This window comes from Stegodyphus dumicola, chromosome 2 (genome assembly GCF_044657685.1).
Source record: "Stegodyphus dumicola isolate Sdum_Otavi_A_Nest chromosome 2, ASM4465768v1".
NCBI lineage: Eukaryota > Metazoa > Arthropoda > Arachnida > Araneae > Eresidae > Stegodyphus > Stegodyphus dumicola.
In genome coordinates this window covers 98,355,594-98,378,011 of record NC_140769.1, presented here as the reverse complement: position 1 = coordinate 98,378,011, position 22,418 = coordinate 98,355,594, and the positions used below count along the sequence as shown (strand labels likewise).

Below are 22,418 nucleotides of genomic sequence, written 5' to 3'. Positions count from 1 at the left end.
TGACATAATCGAAAGTTCAAGCTTACTTTTATAAAATTGCTCTAACAGTCTGCAAAAAATAATAAGCCGTATCCAATTCGAAGATTAAGGAACAACGCAATCTGCAACATTAACTGAATTAGATAACTTTAGCTTAGCGTATAACTCCGTTACACATTAAACGCGCATGCGCACAAACATATCCGCAGCTGTAAGGGTCTTATGCGCTCTCGTAAACGCCTATGCGCATGCGTAAACGCGACGCATGCGCAGAAAGTTTGTAGCTTTGAGGTCCGGATTATGGGTGTCCGAATTAACGACTTTTGACTGTACTACAACATTGCTTACACTTATAAATTGTGTTTTTCCTTTAAAAGTATGCATCCTGAATAAATATTTAATAAAGAATGTCATTTTATTTCATTTTTGTATTGAAATAACAAATACATTTCTTACATTTAGAAATTTTTTACTAAAAACAAAATGAACTGATGAAAAAGTACATTTTCATGCTAGAGATACCAAACTGGCATAGACACCTTTCCAGAAAAACCTGTTTTGTGCATGTTCTCCTATAATGAAAAAGACCCCAAAAATTTCATATAAAATTATTAATGTTTGTTAGAATGTGTGCTTGGAAATATGTGTACGCAACTTCAAAATGAAAGAACTGACAAAAAATTGAAGTGGACTTTATTTGAAATACGATGATTCATTAAACATTAGTGTATAGTATACAAGATTCTATATAACTGAAATACTCATAATTATTAGTACTCAACACAGAAAATAATGTACTTCTGAGGCATGCAGTATCCAGTACCTGATATGAAATACAAAAATCTGTACACTTCTTAACATGGATAATACCCGTTATGCTCTAGAAGGCTGCTTACAAAAAACCTAGTTTGATTTTTGTTTTATACTCGTCATTTCGCCATTACAACATGACACATGGCTCGGTTTTTAGGTTCATTCATCATTCATTTTTATTTATTTATTCATGAAAAGGATGGTCCCTTACAAGTTGAACACTTAAAGGTACACTGCAAAAACGTGATCACAAAGCCCTGAGATTGGTTTGCAACTGCACACAGACTTTAAGCTGAGAACAACAGTTCTCCATACTGAGTTTATTTATACACACATTCACTAACTACATGAAAGATAGCAAGCCAAATAAATGCTCCACTCACAAAGCTATAACAGCCGTCTCAGGAAACAATGACCTGTAAAAATATTAGGTCTATGCGTAAAATGGAGTTTGACATGTCTCTTCTGAAATGCCTTTTAGGTGCTGGTGTTTTTTGATTTAAAAACAAATTGTGTAACCAAATTTTATTGGGAGAAATTTTGTGGCTGATCGGAATGTGAAATCTGTGCTGTTATAGCCTCATGGTGAACATTAAAACACAAATCATTAAAGCAAGTTGTTGTGCCATCTAAAGTAGCAAACATGCCAAATACAGGCTGAGGTAAATTTTCAAAGTGATAAAAATAAATATAACAACACAATGTGCGCTACACTGAAAATGTGATAATGAGGGAAAAGGAGGAAAAGAATAGAAATGGCAGATTATACTGTTCTACAATAACAAAATATACATTTGTAACACTAATACATTACACTGAATAACAGATAATGGACAGCAAGTGCATAAAAACTTCCCAAATGCCTAAAAATAAAGAGTTCTGATAAATTTGGATAGCTAGGCTAAATGAAATATGATGAAAAATTTTCTACACTGGGTTCAAAACAGAATTGCAAGAACAATTTAAATATATAACATGGACATTTCTTATAACAATGTTTTATTTTTGATTTTTGAAATAATTCATTGCATGTAATACTGATCAGATCAGGTGGCAATATAAATTTTTTGGACCAATTTGTAGAAAATGTAAATTTAAAAAGGAAATATATAATTACATTAAATGGCTTGCCGCCCAGACAGTATAGTGGTTAGGGCAGCCAACTGCGATACCAAAGGGCCCAGATTCGAAACCCGGAGAAGGCCTGGATGTAAATTGTCTGTCCCCTTATAGGAGAAAGTGTTGGTTGCCTATTAGGTGCCTCCAACAAAATGGCCACCACTCATGGCCAATGCTGAAAAAAAGCAAGTGCCTGCCATTTGATTTAAAAAATAAAACATTAAATAGCTTTGATGTCAATACTGAAAATAAGATTTCAAAAGTAATTCTCAGACAAAGAAAGTTTGTCACCCCCTCTTTTTTTTTTTTTTTTTTTTTTTTTTTTGAAGGAAAGAATGCACCTTCAAAAATACTTAACTGAAGAGTGAGGTGACATATTGCACATTGAAAACAAAGTTATGAAACAGTATGTCTACACTTGAATTTTAACACACACCTACAGCTTGCATTTACATAGCAAGACATTAAAGGAGAAATAGTTCTTAAAAAAATTATTATACATTAAATTTTAAAATAATGTTTAGAAACTCACTCACATTCTAATAAAGCATGTTATTTTCAACTAAGCTTCACAATCACTGATATATCAAATAATGGAAGTTACACCTCTAGTAACAAAAGTGAATTTATATACTGCTAGTTATATTTATTACACATGAAATAGTTACATACATACTTTTTTTAAAAACTTATATGCCACTAAATTTTTTATTTAACTCTTAATAATTCTGATTTGAATTTAACTACAGTCAGAACAAGTGTGTATATACACCATACTAAATTTTAATGAAAAATCATTGCAAAGTGTATTTTCAGAGAGTTTTAACAATGTAGTTCACCAACAATTCTATTTTGAACCCTATACTATATGAATCTATTATGCAGGATAAAATTATTGCACTAATGGTACTAATATGCATAGTATATAAAAATATGCAAGCCACTTTTAAAAAGTTTTCCGCCTTCCCATGAAATGCACAAATACTACAAAACATTTTCAGCAGAGAGAATCAGAAATTACTTATGATGCTTTAACATTCTCAGCAAGACAGGGACAAATATTTTTGATTTCAGTTTTTTTTTTACAAGATTACAACAAAAGAAATCACTAATGGATACAATGACTCACAACAAACAAGTCAGTTAGATCAGCAACAAAGGTGCATCCAAAATCAATATAAAAACAAAAACATTCTAAATTTGTACTTGTTACATATATTGTTATTCAAAGTTTAAGGGCATTACCATTTATTCAACAATTATAGGAAATATAACTTTGTAATTAGCAAAATTACATAATTATAAGCTGGTGGACCTATGCAAATAATTTACATGGAAATTTTTTGGCTTGACAAGTCTCTTGTTATGTGATAAGTATCTTGTTATATAAACCATTAAGCTCCTTTTCAGATGATTTTTTAAATGCAAATCTAAATTATTTTGTTTCAATATAAATAGCTAAAAGGAATTTGACAATTTGTTGGACTGTTATGTATGCTATGATATCATCATCCAACACTCTGTAAATCATATTTGTGTTCAAGTTAAAAAAGTATTTTTACCTTGAAAATATAGTACTCAAGATCATCCATCATTTCAAGTTTATTAAAAAAAAAAAAAAAAAAAAAAACTGCTTTTTAATTGCCACAATACTTTAAATGGTATTTTGGCACTGTTTTTTAATTCAGAGGGTTAATACATCAGCCGTGAATAAATGATTATTTGGTACTGAAGTACATAACAGGTGATATTAGAAACTTCTTTTCATAATTATATAGTGCTGCAAAAGTCATTATGATTATAAAAAAACATAAATTAGAGGTAATTAAACTAAGCTAATATAATAAAAAATTATATTTTTAAACCTTTCAATTTCTTATGTAATTCACGTATTTAATTTGAAAGATAAACTGATAACTTTTCTAGTTGAATAAGACAATATGAATGTTGATTAAAAATTCCCCCACAATTAATGTTTAAATCTTAATTATTAAATACTAAGATTTTAAGTAATGTAACTAATATTTATAAGTAACCAATAAAAATATCTTTCTGAAGGTATCATTTTTACTGAGTTTTGTTGCTTAAACAGAAAGAAAAATGCAGTTACACAAGAAAAATGCTAATGATATTTTTCTACATCTTAACATTTATTTCTAACCCTCTGAGTGCTACAATAACTTTTATCCAGTTAAAATATTTATTTGCCATTTTGAAAATTAACTTTTTCATCAAAATATTTACTTTCTTTAAAAATACATTAGCATGATCCATATGCTGACAAAATAACAACTTAAGTGTTATTGTGCAAATCACAGAAATGAGGTAATACTGTAAATACCAGTCTAATTAAGTGGCACTGATCAATGCTGTTCTTAAACAGTTAATAATCCCTTTAATGCTACTGCAGTAGATTTTGTAAGTGGCAATGTAAGCAATCTTATTTTTTTATCAAATGAATTAATTTCTGAAACATAAATGGCAACAATAAAAAACATAAGAAGTCCATAAGTTCATAGTTACTTCATGCTTTCCAGGAATGACATGGAATAACACTTTTAAGATGTTAAAAGAATTACATCTACAAAAGCAAATGTTTTGCCTAAGCCTTTTTCTAGCAGTTATTAAGCTAATAAATTATATACATTTTTAATAACCTACAAGAAAAAGGTATGAAAAATAACAATTAGAATATCTAAAAACAACATTATCAATGCCAGAAGCCCAGGGCAAAACCTGTTACCAGAGTCTAATGCAAGTCAAATTGATGAAATTTAATTGTTATTAATTCAATGAATAAATACATATAATTTTTATTGATGGGTCCCTGTTACTAATTTTATATTCTTAAAAACTACATACAATTTTACATGTATACAGTATTATAGCAGGATTTGGAGGCTCTCTTGAAAGAGAAGGCCTCAGGCACATACCTTTTGCTTCTACAGAAATAAAACCCTGAATATATAGTATTTTGGATCCACCTTTGGGCATCATACAACTCATTTATTATATAAGTTAAATGATATTATATTTTACATGCAGTGAGAGTGCGACAGACAAGAAATACACATATTAAGACTAAAACTGACCCCTTTTTTTGATTTAGCATGGATGCAACAAGACAAATATCATTTGCAACCACATATCTTTGATAACTGACACTTCAAAAAATCTTTGCTTTTAAACTGTACACAAAGCTAGATTGTCACCCGTGCATATAATTAAAGCTACAACAACAACCACATCACATGCATGATTTTGATTTTCCTTATAGTCAATAAAAGATTCAAATTTTGATTACTTATACAATAGTAAATAGCATTTTCTTTTTTTGATATACATGAAAAGTGATAATTGTAAAATACATTTCTAGAAATTTATAACTTGGAAATAAAATTAAATTTTTCATAAAAATGAGATAAAATAAAGCTGGTTACATAACCAAATCAATTCTGATGATTAACACAAAACTAATTAAATCTTCATTGCAATTACAATGATTTCTCAACATATAATCCTCACAAAACAGTAACATCTTTTTGATTTGCAACACTTCAATGCGTCATAACAAATAATGAACAAAATTTATAGCATATTAAGCAAAATTAAATACTATGCTAATAAGCACAGATGTACACCCGTCATTAATCACAAAAGGTCTATAACAATAAAAATGACAAAAAGTACAATAACTGCAGTTTAAACAGCTGACATAAAAAGTCATATAAAGAAATAAATACCAGTTTTTAAGAATAGCTAAAACTGCAGTAAATTTAATAATAATAATAATAATAATAATAATAATAATAATGAGGTCTTTGTATTTTACTTCTGCATCAATTTATTTTATACAAAATGCAAACAAATTTAATAACAGTAATTAATAAAGTGCATGTGCACACCAAAATAAGATTTGCAAAAAATTTTAACAGAATATATATTTAAAAAAAAATCATTTTTAATATAACTACAGTTGCTAATTACCAATTCATGCTTTTGCTATATTAAATGAGAATAATAAAATACAAACATTCATCATCATCACTTTTGATTAAAGCTGAAATATATAATGACTTGATAAACCCATAACACAAATATACTTCATAAGAACTTGGAACAAATAATTTTTAGTTCCTACAGTTTTCACACTGGTTCACAAAAATCTTAATTTATCCATATGACTTTTGTGTTACTTTTGTACTTTTTAGAAACACATACTGTACACTAGGTAAGGAGCTGTCAGCTGTTGGAACACTAAGGACAGCTTAATAAAGACGTTCACAATTTACCATACAGTACATATCCAATGCTCACCTGGAATACTACATTACAAATCAACATAGTAAAAATACTTTCTTGTAAATAAAGATAATTGGTTTATAAGACACAGCAAGCTGTACATAAAAGAATGCAAGAATTTTATGTACATAAAAATGCATACTGGCTTCAAGGAAGAAAAACATTAATATTTATACTATACTTTGATTATTTGCATATACAAGAAAAAAAAAAAAAAAAAAAAAAAAAAAAGATGTTTGCCTAGAATCTAGTTAAATATTGCCAACAAGCAATACTTAATACCCATAATACATAATGCAGGTACATTTACAATTAACTACATTTTGCATAGACAACGCAGTTTTGCCTTATAACATTTAAATCATAAAGATTGAAAACTTGACACTGATAAAGAAATATGCAACTAGAATCAAATCACTTGCATCTCATGGCAAGTAAAATAGTTTTCAACAATATGCCTCATGACAAACATTCGTAACTGCTAAGATACGTAAACTTAAAATAATACATGCAATTTTAGGTGAAAGGCTCCAATTTACTTGAAATTGTTTCTCTTTATAATTATTTTGTTCAATAACTGCTTTACAAGCAACAAAGCCATTTCAACTTCGAGCATCTTCAAATGCTCATCTTCTCTTTTGTCATAATAACCTTTTTTTTTTTATCTGGAATGGATGAACTGGACAACATAATTAAGCAACAATTTAATTATTTACCCTTTTGCTCCTAAAAATATTAATGGCCTACAAAAGAATACTTTATTACATATTTTAAATTTAAAATTATATATATCAAAACAAAAAAAATTAAACTGTAAATACATTATTCAAAATTACAATACAGCAAAGCTAAATACTATAAAATATTTCATAGATGTTTAAATTGCATAGTTTGATGGAAAATATTTGATATATATATATATATATATATATATATATATATATATAAATGGAAACATAAATAAAACTTATGTAGAATTACAATGCAAGATATTAAGAAGTGTATTAACATGAAATATGTCCATACAAAGAAATTTAATATTATGTCTATTTTCTTGCATACACAATCATCATTTAGCCAATATTTTATCAAAATTAACTGATTTATAACATCTATGAACAAATACACCAGACAACACACAGTTAAAATTAGTTGGCAATGAACAGTCAGGTACCTATTTAAATTAGGAAGCAATTGAAGAGGTAGCACTGAAGAAAGTATTGTTGCATACAACAGCAATTATGAAATTTCTAAAAAAAGAGTGCTTTTAAAAATTGACTTAGCAATTCACATAAACATATCAAAAATAGTTTTTGATCCTTTTCATAAAAAAAGAATTCAATTTCATAAATATTTTTCATTTTTTTAAGTTGCATGACTAATTTTTGGAAACACAAGTAATTAAAAAATCTTGGCAAACTCATTAACAAAACAGCGAATTGTTTCATACCTTCATAAAACTAACAATCTTTAAACAAAAGTCAAATTTTAAAAGTTTCTAGGCTTTTAAAACAAATGTAATAATTCTACATCAACAGCTTACATATATAAACAGATGCAGAAACATTTAACAAATTCAAAATGCACAAAATAATTAAGAAATTATATAGCAGTAATTTTGAATTTTTTTTTTTTTTTTTGTTATTCTTACTTTAAAAAAAAAATCAAGAAAGCAACATACTACACTTATGAAATTCCTGAGATAAAAGTTAATGATTTACATACATGAAAGTAGGGGAATAAAAAACAAAAAATAACGAAACACTTGGGGGGGGACAGAGAAACTTGAGTAGTATGAACTACTTTCTTAAATAAACAGAGTCAAGGAATATGATACAGGACTTTAATATTTAAATAAGTTTCTATATTTCTGAAAAAAATCTCATTAATGATTACTTTCAGAAATTCAGTAGGAAATAATAATAATAAAAAAAAAAAATTGGGGAAAATTAAAAAAAAAAATTTAAAGACATTTTAAGACTTTTTAAATTTTAAATTTTACTTTAAAAAATTTTAAAACATTTCAGTTTTACTTAATTACTTTATAATTATTTGCAATTTTTAACAATTTTTTTTTCCACTTAACATTATTTGCAATATTTACACAATTTTGCAACAGTACACACATTTTACATTACAAACAGTTTACATTTATTAATTCACAATAACCACTTAACTCTACTTTACTTCAATTAGTACTCTTTTTATGATTTTTCCAAAGCAAATTTGCATCTCTTGATTGGCTCAGCTACTTAACTCCCTACCATAAATAGTTGAACAGTTAAAATTAAAACTTGAATTACATACTTTTAGGATATTTAATTTTTTCTAGATTTATATTTAAATATGTTAATATTAAAGTTTGCAAAAATTTTTTAACAAAACAAAGATAGCAGCTTGGCACTCAACTTTACTTACATAAGCGCCATCTATATAATTTGAAGAACACACTTACATCACTTTGGAAATACTTTTGCAGACCCCAATGCTAATATAGTAGGTAAGTTAGAATTAAAACTTACTATTTACTTGCTTTAAGTATTTTTTAAATATTTTTTATGTAGTATTTAAGTATTTTCTAAATATGAAATTATATTTTTAAGTATATATTTGTTTTTTTAAATTATGAATTGGTTCTTTTTGTTTCTTATTGGTTTATATAAATTATGTCTAGTTCCTTTTTATTGATATGCATATTCGTGTTGGGGAGGTTTCTGTAGACAAGGGTTTCTAAAATGCATTGGTTTCTAAATTAAATTTTTTAGAAAAATTAAATTTTTTAAAAAAAGTTTAATTTAATACTTGACTTTACATTGCTTATTTCTCAAAAAACTTCATTGGTATTTTCCTTTTAGAACTTTAATTTTTAATTGCTAATTTCTAAAGGTATCACTTTATTGGTATTTCTTTTTGGACATTCTTCACTCTTTACTTTTGGTTTTGACTTTTACCCTTGCCTGCATGAATGACGAAACACGAATTGAATGATTGGAGAGTTATGTTTGGAGGCAACTTCCCCTTCATAAGTCTGTCTCCTGCCTGCTCAACAGTCATTCACTTATGCATTTAAAAAAAAATTTTTTTTAGATTAATTTTAATTTGCTAAATTGGTGAATTTATTTTCATGGTTTGGTTTTGCACTTGATTAACTTATGCTATCTGAATTTAAATGATATTGTAGATTAGTTCGAAAATTAAATCTTTTATATGTTTGCACATTTTTTAATTATTTTAACTTTAAATTTGCTTTTTTACGTATATACATGTTTGTTAAAATTTAAATTTGTTTAAAAGTAAATAATCCTACATGTATTCACATTCATAAATACTGAAAATCACAATGCATCTCAACAAACTTTAGAATTAAAAAAGAAACCTTTTCAAGGCAAAATATTTCTTAACATATATTGAGGTAGCTGTAGACACAAACATGATACTGAGGTTTTAAAATTTCTGACAAATAGAATTTATCTCCATAGCAAATCAAGACATATATATATATATAAAGAGAGAGAAAAAGAAAGACTAACTCATTTCATTTTTAAACAGCAGTACTATATCATTATGTATCAGCATGTGCTCAATAAGATTATCTAATGCATAGTTAGTAACTAATGCTTTCTTTGAATGATTCATAATTATGAATAAATATACTCATTTTTAATTTGATCTGTGATATATTCTGATTAAATTTTAAATAAGCTAAAGAAAGTAGGGGGAAAAAACTTTACATAATTGATGCTATGAAATATAATACCCTCATGATATGCAAATTTATGGATAATCTAGCAAACAAATTATGCATTCTAGTTTCTAAACAAAGGATCTCTTATAGTGCACTGTTTCTAAAATCATACACTTTTGAAAACATTACATTTTTAAATTATTCCCACTGTCCTACTTGACATGGTGATAGAAATGTTGACATAGGGCAGGCCAAGTTCAAATACTACAGGATAGTATTTGGATCTGAGCCAACATGGATGCTTGTAAATGTATAAAATCTTTCTAGTATGGGGGCACTTATAATACTGTCAAATTGACAGTTCCATCAAAGTTTCATAGTATGGAAAAAAGAGTAGGAGACCTTTGGATCCATCTCCCAGGATATTCTCCATCAAACTAGGATGGAGCCGAGCAAACTTGTATCATAACCCAAAAGGTGTACTCGAGGCTTTGCAAAAACAACAACTACAACTCTCCCTCTTGGCCACGAAGAATTCGTAGACCTGATTAATATTTAGATCAGGCAGATTAGTCAAAAGGATTCCTCATCTTTACCTCATTATTATACAAATGACAAAGAGAAATGGGCAACTTTGAAGTGCAATAACAAATGACATGGCACATTATCACTGCAACTACCTAATAGCAACATAAAAAGACTATTACTCATACTGTTAGGGTATCTATAAATCCCTTAATGCCAATTATCTTAAAGCAAACCATACCCAGAGAAAGGCAACATAAGCTGGCACACATGATCTCCAAGTCTGTTGATATGAAATTTCTTACAAGGGCATTTAACAAGCACAGTTCACTAAGATTGTCCACATGATGTGGAAATTCTTAAGACTCAATCCAGGATTCATAATTATGTTTGAAGATGTGGCCTGGAGCCTGGGATTCTTAAACGAGTGACAAAGCTGAAGAAAAGAAATTATTAATTTATACAAGAGCAGAAAAATTTTATAATATTTTTACTGGGAAATAGATATTTTAAGATAAAATTGGCAATTTATGATATCTTAGCAAATATTTTTATTAATTCATCTTCACAACATTTACATTTTCGTTATAGATCTAATGAAAAGCAAATTCTACTTTTCCATATTCATAATACTTTGTTGATCGGATTCTTTACTTTTATTTCATCATGTCAATTTTTCATTTGTCTCATTAACTTAAAATACTTCAAAGTTAAAAACTATCTTACTGTAATTGTCTGCTATCCCAATAGACTATGTATAATTAATTACATAATTAAACCATTGCAATTCTCATTTTATAGAAAATATTAGAAATGTTTTACTCAACAGAACAAATTTACATTTACACAAATTTTAAAATGTTCATTGTACCTATAAAAATGAAAAGCAAAATTTAAGACTAAATCAATTAGGACTACATATTATTTTAATCTTGAAAATAAATAGTAACCATCTAAGTAACACAGCATTTTGGATCTGCTTATGAAGAACAGTAGTCAAACAACATTTATTACTTAATTTATATATTGCATAGTTTAGACTCTGTTTTCATAAATTTCCATGCATTAAGATGACATTTGCATCATTAACGAAAAGAAAATGTATTAAATTATAAACTAATTGGTACCAAATAACAAAAATCTCATAAGTTGATATAATGTCTCTACAACTCAGGAAATTAATTTCTACAGGACTTAAAAGTTTAACAATAAAAATACCGACAATGCAAATTTGAATTACATTAACTATAAATTTGTAAAAATATACTTTAATATTACTTAAAATTAAAAATATGATGGAAATTTATAGTATTTTGTACATAGCCAATTTATTGAACATTTAGAGTAAATAATGCGGGCAGAAAAAAAGCATAATGTATTGCTAAAATGATGTAGTATGTCACTTTCTTTTCTTATAAACTAAATCTATTGTACAGGAATTTAAACAGTTAAGCCATTCATATCAGCACATCTCAAGCAATTGCTTTAAGATATATGTATCCATACACATTAAAAATGAATAATTTTTAGCTAATTAATAGCAAAATCTTACTAACATTTCAGTGAAATTACATACATTTTGTAATTAATTACTCTTTTCTACATGGAAAGAGCTCAACACATTATAGAAACATTTTTTACATAAAAATTATGCCTATAAGACAGGTATGCTGCATATGGGAAGCCTAAGAATTTGGAGATTTATAATCAGAGCCACTGTTTATATACAGTGCTTTACGTATGCTGCATGTAATCACAGAAAAAAGTCAGTAAGTTGCTAATAAAAAGTTACAGGTTAAGAGTATACAAATCCATATTTCAGTCACTGAGTCTGTCAGTAAAAATCTATGAAAATTATTAACATAATCTTGATTCTAAATATAGCATGACATTCCTGAGAAACCCAGTAAACATAAGATAGTTAATAGCAATTATGTTAACTAGAGATTTTTGGCATATGACAATGTTGCATTTTATCATAATACATTGTTAAATATATAAATTGTCTGAATACAAATTACAGTTAATAACTTATTTTAAAAGCAGGAAAAATATCTCTCGATTATTCACTCAGATTTCCCACTGAAATTCAGCTTTTAATTTCCCAGATCAAATAATGAATTTGGCTTCAAATTCAGTATAAGCAACTTAAAAACTTTATACATTTGCCACAAAATAATCCAATAATTAAAAACATTATAAAAATTTAATTTACCTTACTTATCACAATAAAGAAAATGAAAGGAATATACTTAAATTGTTAAAAAAATTACATAAAAGTTTTTAAAAAACATCAATTCTGGGAGGAAAACTATTTATTTTGCAAAAAAATGTTTATAATAGCAAATCAATAAATATTGTTATGTACCAAAACTCAGGAGCTTAAGATTATTAGAAATTGGGGAAATAATTAATATAGTTATTTATTCTAATGTGCATCTACACGGTGTAATGACTTCTTACCTACACATTTATTTTTGAGAAGCAATTACACTTCTAGAAAGAAAAATAACAGAATAAGTACACCTCTAAATGAAAAGAAAAAAAAAAAAAAAAAAAAAAAAAAGAAGTCACTAATAGGTGGAAAAGTGACTTATGGGTTGATAAAACTGTATCAGACATGAGGTTAAAATATTTTCCGTCAGAAAATCAAAGATTATAGGAGTTCTCCATTGCCTTTGTTTTCAGAAGTGGTAATTTTTGTTTAATTTGTACTATCAAAAATAAGAAGTTTTTATTACTTGAAAGAATTGAACTACACTTTTTTCTTTTTTTAATGTCTCTGACTTTTGGGGAAATGGTTTCTATTTACCCTGACTTTGCCTAGTCATTTTTTACTTCCCTGAATTTTCGGGAGTGTAGGAACCCTCTAATAACAACAGCAACCTAATGTTTAAATCTGGCATTATTACACTAAAATTCCATGTTTTAAAAAGGAAATTTACATAGTTAAAATAATAAAAGTGGCAAGTATTTTAATGTGCATATACACCTCATTTTTACCTACTAGTATAAACTACCATTATATTAAGATATTTATTGGTAAGTTAAAACAGGTATTCTTAAACACATTATTTTAAGCCACATTTTAAATAATTCCAATGATGGGACTTGGTGCAAAGTTTACATTACCTTAGATTTTTTTTTAATGAAATTTGTATACATGAAAAAATAAGTAAAAATAAAAAATTTATAAAATCAATATTCATATTGTACAGCATTCACCATATTGGAGTTATCATGAGGCTATGACTATTTGATGACAAATTTACAAACTAAAATCTATTTAAAGTTTTCCTAAAAAAATATTTGAATGATGCATAAAATTGCAAATAAAAGCAAAATGTATACATATAAATAGAAAATTCATTTTCAAAATGGTTTTGATTATTGTCTCATTAAATATTAAAAAAAAACGAAAAATCTTATAAGGTTAAATTGCAATACTACATACCAATAACCATAATTAAACTATAATTAGAGGTAGAATAAAATAATTTGTACATCAGTAGTTAGGACATTAGATCATTACAAGGAATAACACTGATATTGCTTATGGCTTTCATAACTTGAATTAAATAAAACTTTTAAAATGCATAAATTTATATTTCCCAGCCATAAAATACCAAGAACTAAAAAGTATCTTAAATATTTAACAACAAACATATTTTACACAGTTCTCCCCCTTCAGATTAATACAAACGATAGAGAAGTATACAGAAAACTTAAATTAGACAAAAAAGTACAAAATTTTGATAAACTTTCACTTAAGTAATCAACAGTAAATACTAAAAATGTTTTGAGGTATATATATATATATAATGGCCAACTAGTTAGGAATCCAGAAAAGTTAGTTTGAATGTACTTTTCATTTGTGGCCATATTAAACTGTGTATTCTGAGGTTAAAAAGAATGCATGATTTACAATGCACATGATACAATTACATGCTCAAGTATAATTTAAAGCAAAATGATAAAAACTAATACAATCAGAACCAGTTCAAGATCACAAAAATTATAAAGAAAAACAGTATCATACATATATATATACTCACTGCTTGTAAGAACTGAAGCTATTCAAATGAACATACCTTTCGTAAAAAAAAAAAAAAAAAAAAAAAAAAAAAAAAAAAAAAAAGTTTTCCTCTGAACAAAGTGTGAGTGAATAAACCTGTAACAGTTTGAATTTTATCACCTTGATTAAAATTATAAACATAAAAAAAAATTTTTAAAAATGCAGAACACAAATTTGTCCTGTAGCTGTTTAATTTCATCCAAGTCTCAGCAGCTGGCTACACTTGACGCTTTGAAAACAGTTCCTATATTTGAGGGTTTGTAAATAGTTCCTGAGATGTATCTGTTTCCATATGGTGGTGTGGTGTATTTAATTATGGCAAAGCACACTAGGGCTATCTGCCTAAGGGGAGGACTTTCTAAGGGAAACTGGCTCGTATACACGTTACACATGGGGAAAACCACGAAAACACCCATGCAGCCAGCCCGTTCGCGGGATTCGAACCTCGGACCGAACTACCAGTGTTCAGCGACTTTACCGCTCGGCCGCTGGTGGGCCCTGTTTCCATATGGAAATCTCACTATAGAATTTCAAGTGTGTAATGTTTTTGTAGCATGGGGTCACTATTTTTCAACTAAATGTTCTGTTGACACATCGGTGGTAGGAGAAGACTCTTGGTCCCATCCCTTAGAGGATTCTTGGTCAAAATTGGGACAAAGGTGCATGAACTCACTACCCCCCATAAGGTGTCCAATGCTTAAGCCAATATAAAGCATGACCCTTGCTTCTTGGAAACAATGAAATTAATGGACCTGATCTAGCTGTAGGCTCAGATAAGGAGAATCAGAAACAACAATATCAATTCAATTTGATTTTTCAAAACAAAATTTCATTCTAGGATTTACTACCAACTGAATGATAATTATAAATACTAAACTGACATTTCCACCTCAAGTGCAATTTACAGTTTCTATGGAAAAGAAAAAAACTGATTTCTTAGCTTAAATTTACCCATTGATATCAACATTAGTATTCCAAAGACCTATTTATTGGAAGTCCTTTCATTATAAGAGGCTTTTAGCTAAGTGGAATGAGGCATATATTTCATCTTATAATGGTGAGGTCACCAAAAGTTCTTTCCTTCTATTTACCATAGACTGCATTCTAAGTCTTTCCTCTCTATAATTTTAAAGTTTCTCAGTTTTTATCTGGTCATGGTAAATTTTCGTTACCTGTTTCATTTCAATCTAAGATTAAACCATTCAAAAAGAGTACCTCAAGGTGTGGAACATTTGATTTTCTCATGCCCTACATTTGATGGCCCTAGATTATGCTTGCAGAACGATTTGAAAATGTTTGGAGTGACTTGGCTAGTGAACTTACCTGTTTTCGTGAAATCCAGACTGCTGTTCTCTGCTTTTATTTGTTTTATTTATGCATGCAACTTTTAAAGTTTTAGTTAACTTACTTCTGTAAGCCCTATGTTGTACATCTGTGGTGCACGGGGAGATTGCATGTTTTCAAATAAAAAAAATTCAATTCTCAGCAGAATGACCACATAACATTTTAAGTGTTTTTGCATATGCAACATTATGATAATAAACTAGTTACTTTTGTGAAGTCCTTCATGATAGCATCCTTCTTAAAACAAATAGCCACTGCTTACCTAATTAACCATTATCTTATCTATACAAGCCAAATACTTTGGAAGAGGAATTTTTATGCAGATTGTTTTAAAAGATCGTGTAACACTGTTAAGCTATAAAGAAACTAAACAGCACAATATAAAATTCCCGAGTTTTTTTTTTTTTCCTTCCACATAATAAAATGCTACTGAATAACCTTAAATGCTCAACAGCCTGAGAAACAGTTAACCAATATAATTAAAAAAATTTATATTCTTAATATGCAGAATAGTAATGATCAACTTAATTTTATTTTAAAAGTATAGCCCAAAACGAGTTAAAATTTTTAATGCAATACAAAAATAGATCAGTGATAATAAATTCATTAAAAACTTAGGCATATAATGATAACTTTGGACCTTGAAATAGTTCTGATAACACCAGGTAAAGAAAACGTATGCAGTGACTTTAGTAGTGCACAGAAACAAAGGAGTCAAGGAGTTGCATGTTTTTGCAGTAAGCTAAAAACACAGCCTCTATTTCTTCTTAATTTTTATAAAATCCTAAATAAAATTAAGAAGCTTAATATATTTATGCCAATAGCTTAGAGCTAAAACATACATTATTACATAATACATGTAAATGTACTCCTGATATAATTAATAATATTTACATACTTTTATGAAATTGTTTTGCACAATCTGAAAAAATGAAATTATCGTCAGTCAAATAATGAAAACAGATCAGTATTAATATAACACATTCGACCACATTTTTTTAAAATCAAAAATGCAAATGATATTTCAAATGATGATGACAATGAATATTTGGGCCAAATATATGATTCCGAGGTATATAAATGTATGACATATATGAATAATACAATCTGTAAAATGATAAAAGATAACATCACTAAACTTTCTTTGTCATTTATACCAAAATTTGGCCAAATAGGAATCAATATTTAGGTACTAATAACAGGCTAAATATTCGGCAAGATGTCTAACAGGTAATTACAATACATTGGCCTAAATCTATAATTAACCAGTATTAAATCATATTACATATACATTGAAATAAGACAGCAGCTCTTGCTCTATCACACATGAAAACAAACATAATTACCATAACATAAACAAACACAAAAATTTAAAACACCATGAGATGGCAATATTCAAATGCCAGAATGAGGAGAAATAAAACTTTGCATCTTTTTTAAGCCGGAGTTAAAGTAAACGCAACAGTAAGCGGCTCAGATACTTTTTGACTTACAGGAAGATAAACTAACGATGGAACAAATATGTCTTGCTTTGTTATTCCTTCCGGTTTTGGTTCTGAAAGATGAAAAGGCTGCATAATCACATCAGAGTTCTTAGGCAAAATGTATGGCACAGGCAATGGTGCTGAAGTTTCATGGAAATTGGAATTCATATGACATGACTTTTTTTCCGCTTCTACCCCACCATGGAGCGAATTAGAACAATTTTCTATGCCTCCAGAACCCGTGCCTTCGTTCTCTGAATTTTTTTTACAACCAACATTGCTCAGATAACTTTTTTTGGATGGGTGCTGTTGGTCACATGGATTTGAAAGGCTTTTTTTACTTTTATGCATAACTTGAATATGATGAAGACATTTGATTTTGGTTCGAAATGTTTTGTCACACTTACTGCATCGAAATCTTTTGAACTTGCGAGGGTGCAACTTATTTTTGTTATTTGGATCAAATGCATTGTTCCCTGAGACATTAAATCCAAAGCCTAGTTCATGTACACCATTCTCAAAGTTTGGAAGCTTTTTTCCAACTGGTAGAGAAGTTCCATGGGTCAAATGATGAGTGTGATATTCACTTTGATGATACGTCATATTACATATAATGCACAACACTATTTTAAATTCTGAACTACTGATGTGAGAGGTATTTGAACTATCTATATTTACATAAGAACAACAAGAACATGGCAAGATTCCAGATTTAAGGGCATCTTTCGACTCCTCAGCTGATTGAGAATACGAGCTAATAGCCATATTGGGAGAAGACTTAGATTCATTACATTTCACATGTTTATTTACTAAATGTACTTGCAGCAATAGCTTACTTAAGAACTCTTGGCCACAAATATCGCAAGAGAACATATTATTACTACCACGCTTCATTGAATCTTCCTGAGAACTAACATGATCATTTTGACTATTAAATTTGACTCCTTGAGAATAATTTCCAGACAGCCTTTCTGATTTTTTTTCAGCAATTCCTATCACATTAGGCATTGGAGATTCAATCACGGCCAACTTGGAGGAATCTTCAATAATTCCATGAACATTTTGTTTGTGAATCTTTAAAAAATACTTACTGCATAAAAATTTGTGACAAATGTCACAATATACACCACCTGAAAGCGCTGACCATTTTTCTTGCTGGATTTTATCAACATCAATTCCATGCATTTTCATCATATGCGTTTTCATAAAATATTTATTACATAATTCCTTATTGCAAATCTGGCAAAAACTGCTGTTACTACTTTTCTGTTTCCCAGCAGAAAAATACGTTAAGTCTCCATTTTCAATACTATCGGCTAAAGCTTCTAAACCTGGTGATATTATGCCATGACTTTTCAATTTATGTGACAAGAATGTAAGGCGATCTGGAAACTGTTCTGAGCAGGCTTCACACTGTAGACTGTTCTCTTGAGAATGACCAGTTTCCTCAGATACTGAAGTTCCGAGAAAACCATGTTCAGTCTCCATATGGATCATGTAATTACTTTTATCTTTCAGTTTTGCAAAACACAAGCCACAAACAAATGACCCAGAATCGCTGGAACTATTGCTATTTTCAATTTCTTGCATAGCAGAACATTTTTCAACAACATGAGATAAATCTTTTTCAAAATTTTGTCCATTTTTTTTACTTATAGTATCTGACATTCTAGAAGTTTCATCTTCTTCCTTTAGAGAAGCACTATGAATCTCTAACATATGTTTTTGAAATGATTCAGCACTTGTAAAATTCTTCATGCATGGTGCACACATTTGACCTTTGAAGTTATCTTTGAGTTCATCAGTATCATCAGTAGGGCTTGACTTTTCCCCACTTTCTATTTTACCCACTTCAGAAAATTCAGGAAATTCTGTACCTGGTATTTTAATTGGTCCATGCTTGTTCTGCTTGTGAGAATCGAGGTAGCATTTGTCGCAGAACTCTATATTGCAAAGTTCACATAAAAACTTTTCATTCTTTTTTTCTTTCTGGTTGAGACTGACATTTAAGACATTCTTATGAGAAGCTGTGTGAGGACTAGAACCATTTACAAGAGATGCATTGCAACTTAAAGAATTTTTTATATTTTCTAGACTAACATTAATTTTAGACTCCTCTTCTTTGGTTGTAGGTCCGGAAGAATTTTCCATGGACTTAGACTCCTGACTTACTGACCGAACTAAAGGTAAAGGTGATGATATTACAGGCACGTGGATACTACTTGGAATACTAGATGTATCTTGGTTTTCTTGAATTCCATGAATGTTTTGGCGATGCTTTTTAAGGAAATATTTGTTGCAGAAGTATTTCTGGCATATATTGCAGTATGAATCAGCAGACCCAAACGTAGCACCATTTTCGCACATTTGGCTTATGGCCTGCTGGGTAGCCTGAGGATTCATGTGCATACTTTTGTATGAGACTCTGTAACTGTAACCACCAGTATTATTATCAGAAGTACAAATGCCATGTTTATTTGCTTTATGAGTTTTGAGGAAATATTTATTGCAAAATTCCTTTTCACACAATTCACAATATGCTTCTGGATTGAACACACGGACACCACTGGACGTTATGAAACTGCGATGGGAGATTGGGAGACTCACACTTCCTTGTTGCACAGGAGACGGGAATTCATTAAATGGGTACAAGTTGGAAAGTTTTGTTGCATCGTTGGCAATATCTACTGGATTAATGGGAAGAAGGGGAGGCATCTGTGGATATGAAATATGCATAGCATTTTTTAATTCATTAGCAGAAATGACTTCTTCGCTAGATTCCGGAGAACTTATGTCTGTAAGCGATTGCAAGGATGATTCTTTGCTTTTATTACCTGGTTTGTTCACCTTTACAACTTCTTGGATTTTACTGTTGTATAAGGCATTGGTGACACGAGAAAGGGCTCCTTTTTCAAGAACTTTGGGGGAAGCTGAGTCAGGAGTCTTGCATTTATCCCCCACATGGTTTTGATTCAACACACCTTCTTCAAATGTATATGAAACTGGTTGATTTGCCTCATTTTCAGTCTGTTCAACAAAATCATATGTGGATAATTCAAACTTTGGAGAGGTAGCATTTTGGATTTTTAAAGGGTTACTCTGTTTACGCCGTTTCTTAGCCTTTGGTTCATTGCTGGTGGTAAGTGAAGAGAAAGAGGTAATTGATGACTGATCATTTGGTACTGTACTGTTTTGCAACACACTTGCATCACCATCAGTCGATAAATCACTTTGCATGCTTGGAGAAAGAGACACTAATTTCTGTTCAACAGCCTCAGTGCATGTTTCACCTTCAACACTCATGTTTCATTCACAAGGTCTCTTCGGATTCAGAATTAAGCATGGTAGTTATTACATCAGTATTACCTGAAAAAACATTTAATGGTTATTAGATATAAAATTAAAATCAGAATTAAAAAATTATACACTACTGATGTTAAAAAAGAGCTTGAGTAAAATCTGTAAAAACAAAGGTACGCTGTATAAAGTTAAAGATCCGGACTTGTCAGGACTTAAGCAATTCCAGATTTGGGATTATTACACATATTAGATCACCAGCTTAAATCTACTAAGCTAACATGTAGAAATTATTAAATTAAAAACATGAAATAATGAAACATTTATGACCATAAGGCAAGCAAAACTTGGAAAAAAAAAAAAAAACTCAACATTTATTTGTTTGTTTTATTAAACATTTCTTTCAGTGTAAGTTGTGTTAATTTTTGTGCTAATACTTCCTCGTTAATTCTATAGAAAGACATAATTTCTCGCTCATGCACTAACACTTTTTCTTTGATTCAATAGACAGACATAATTTCTTGCTCATGTGCCAATACTTTCTTTTTAATTCTATAAGCACACATAATTTCTTGCTCCATTCCATTGTCCAAGTCCTGTAATTGCCACTTGAAGAATTCACATTAAATTGTCAATATAAATTCTTGGAGAGGTTACCCAGAATTCAATTTCTTCACTTTCGGTAGCGATATTTTCAGGATTTTGATCCATGCTACATATTTTGCCTTTCTTTAATTAACTGGTGACTTTGGCACTGTCATTGCAATGAAAATCTTCTGTTACATCATCTTTATTTTTTACTACTTCTCCACACTTTTTCGAAAATTCCACCTTTTATTTGTGATATCTGAAAGCACTCAAATTCGCAGCTAGCATCATCAAGCTAAGCTTAGCTAACATCGGCTACACACTACTAGCAACGTATGAGGAAAGAGATGTTGGTCCACTAACTTTTGTCTTGCTTTTATCACACACTACAAAGTTAAGCTTGAATCATACTAATTTAGTTATTTATTGTGATTATGCCTATTTCCAGTGTATGCTTTAGGCTTCTATGAGTCCCAAATAAATGGAAGTCACACATATGCTTAAAGGCCAGCACTAAATTATTTGTGGCTCAGTACAGTCTGTGCAGGTTCCTAAATCCTAAAAATTTTGCATCAAATTCCCTTGAATCCAAAAACAGATCAACCTCATTTTAGATATCCTGTGCAGAATGGAAGACAGCACCAGTAAGATGAAGCTGAAGGTATGAAAAAAGGTAGAAGTCCGAAGGAGCAATGTTGGGGCTATATGGTGGGTGTGGCAAAAGATCCCATTCGAGTCCATACAGAGTCCAGCCAGTGAATGCAGACACATGCTGGTCTTCACATTATCTTGATGGAACATTACCTTTTTGTGCCGGAACTCAGTTTGACATTTTTCCTTGACAGCAGTATCAACCTGGACTTGCATCTCACTGTAAACCTTACTGTAAAAGATTTTACAATTTTCCAGATACTCCTTTGGGAACAATACCATGGCCATCCCACCAGATACAAAGCATGATCTTTTTGTTAGTCAAATTGCACTTTGCAATGCTGCCAAAGGGCTCACCAGGCACTGACCAACTTCCTTTTTGGCCTGTGTTGTTGAAATAAATCAACTTTTCCTCAAAAGTGATGATACGGTCCAGAATTTTGTTACGGTGTTGATATTCCAGCAGATCAGTACAGACCTGAGCATGTCTGTCCTCATCTGCTTCAGTCAGCTCATGTAGCAGCCAACAATTGAACATGTACATCACGTTTATGTG

At 29.7% G+C, this 22,418-nt stretch overlaps 1 protein-coding gene across 1 annotated transcript in view; it reads right to left on the bottom strand.

Annotated features, from left to right (window-relative positions):
* Window positions 1–655: 655 nt before the first annotated feature.
* Window positions 656–22,418, bottom strand: part of LOC118187306 (uncharacterized) — a 33,455-nt gene continuing 11,692 nt past the window's right edge. Inside the window, exon 2 of the mRNA XM_085810952.1 lies at window positions 656–20,692. Coding sequence (XP_085667078.1) covers window positions 17,279–20,629 — 3,351 coding nt within the window. The 5' untranslated portion in view covers window positions 20,630–20,692 and the 3' untranslated portion in view covers window positions 656–17,278. The remainder of the gene's footprint in view (window positions 20,693–22,418) is intronic.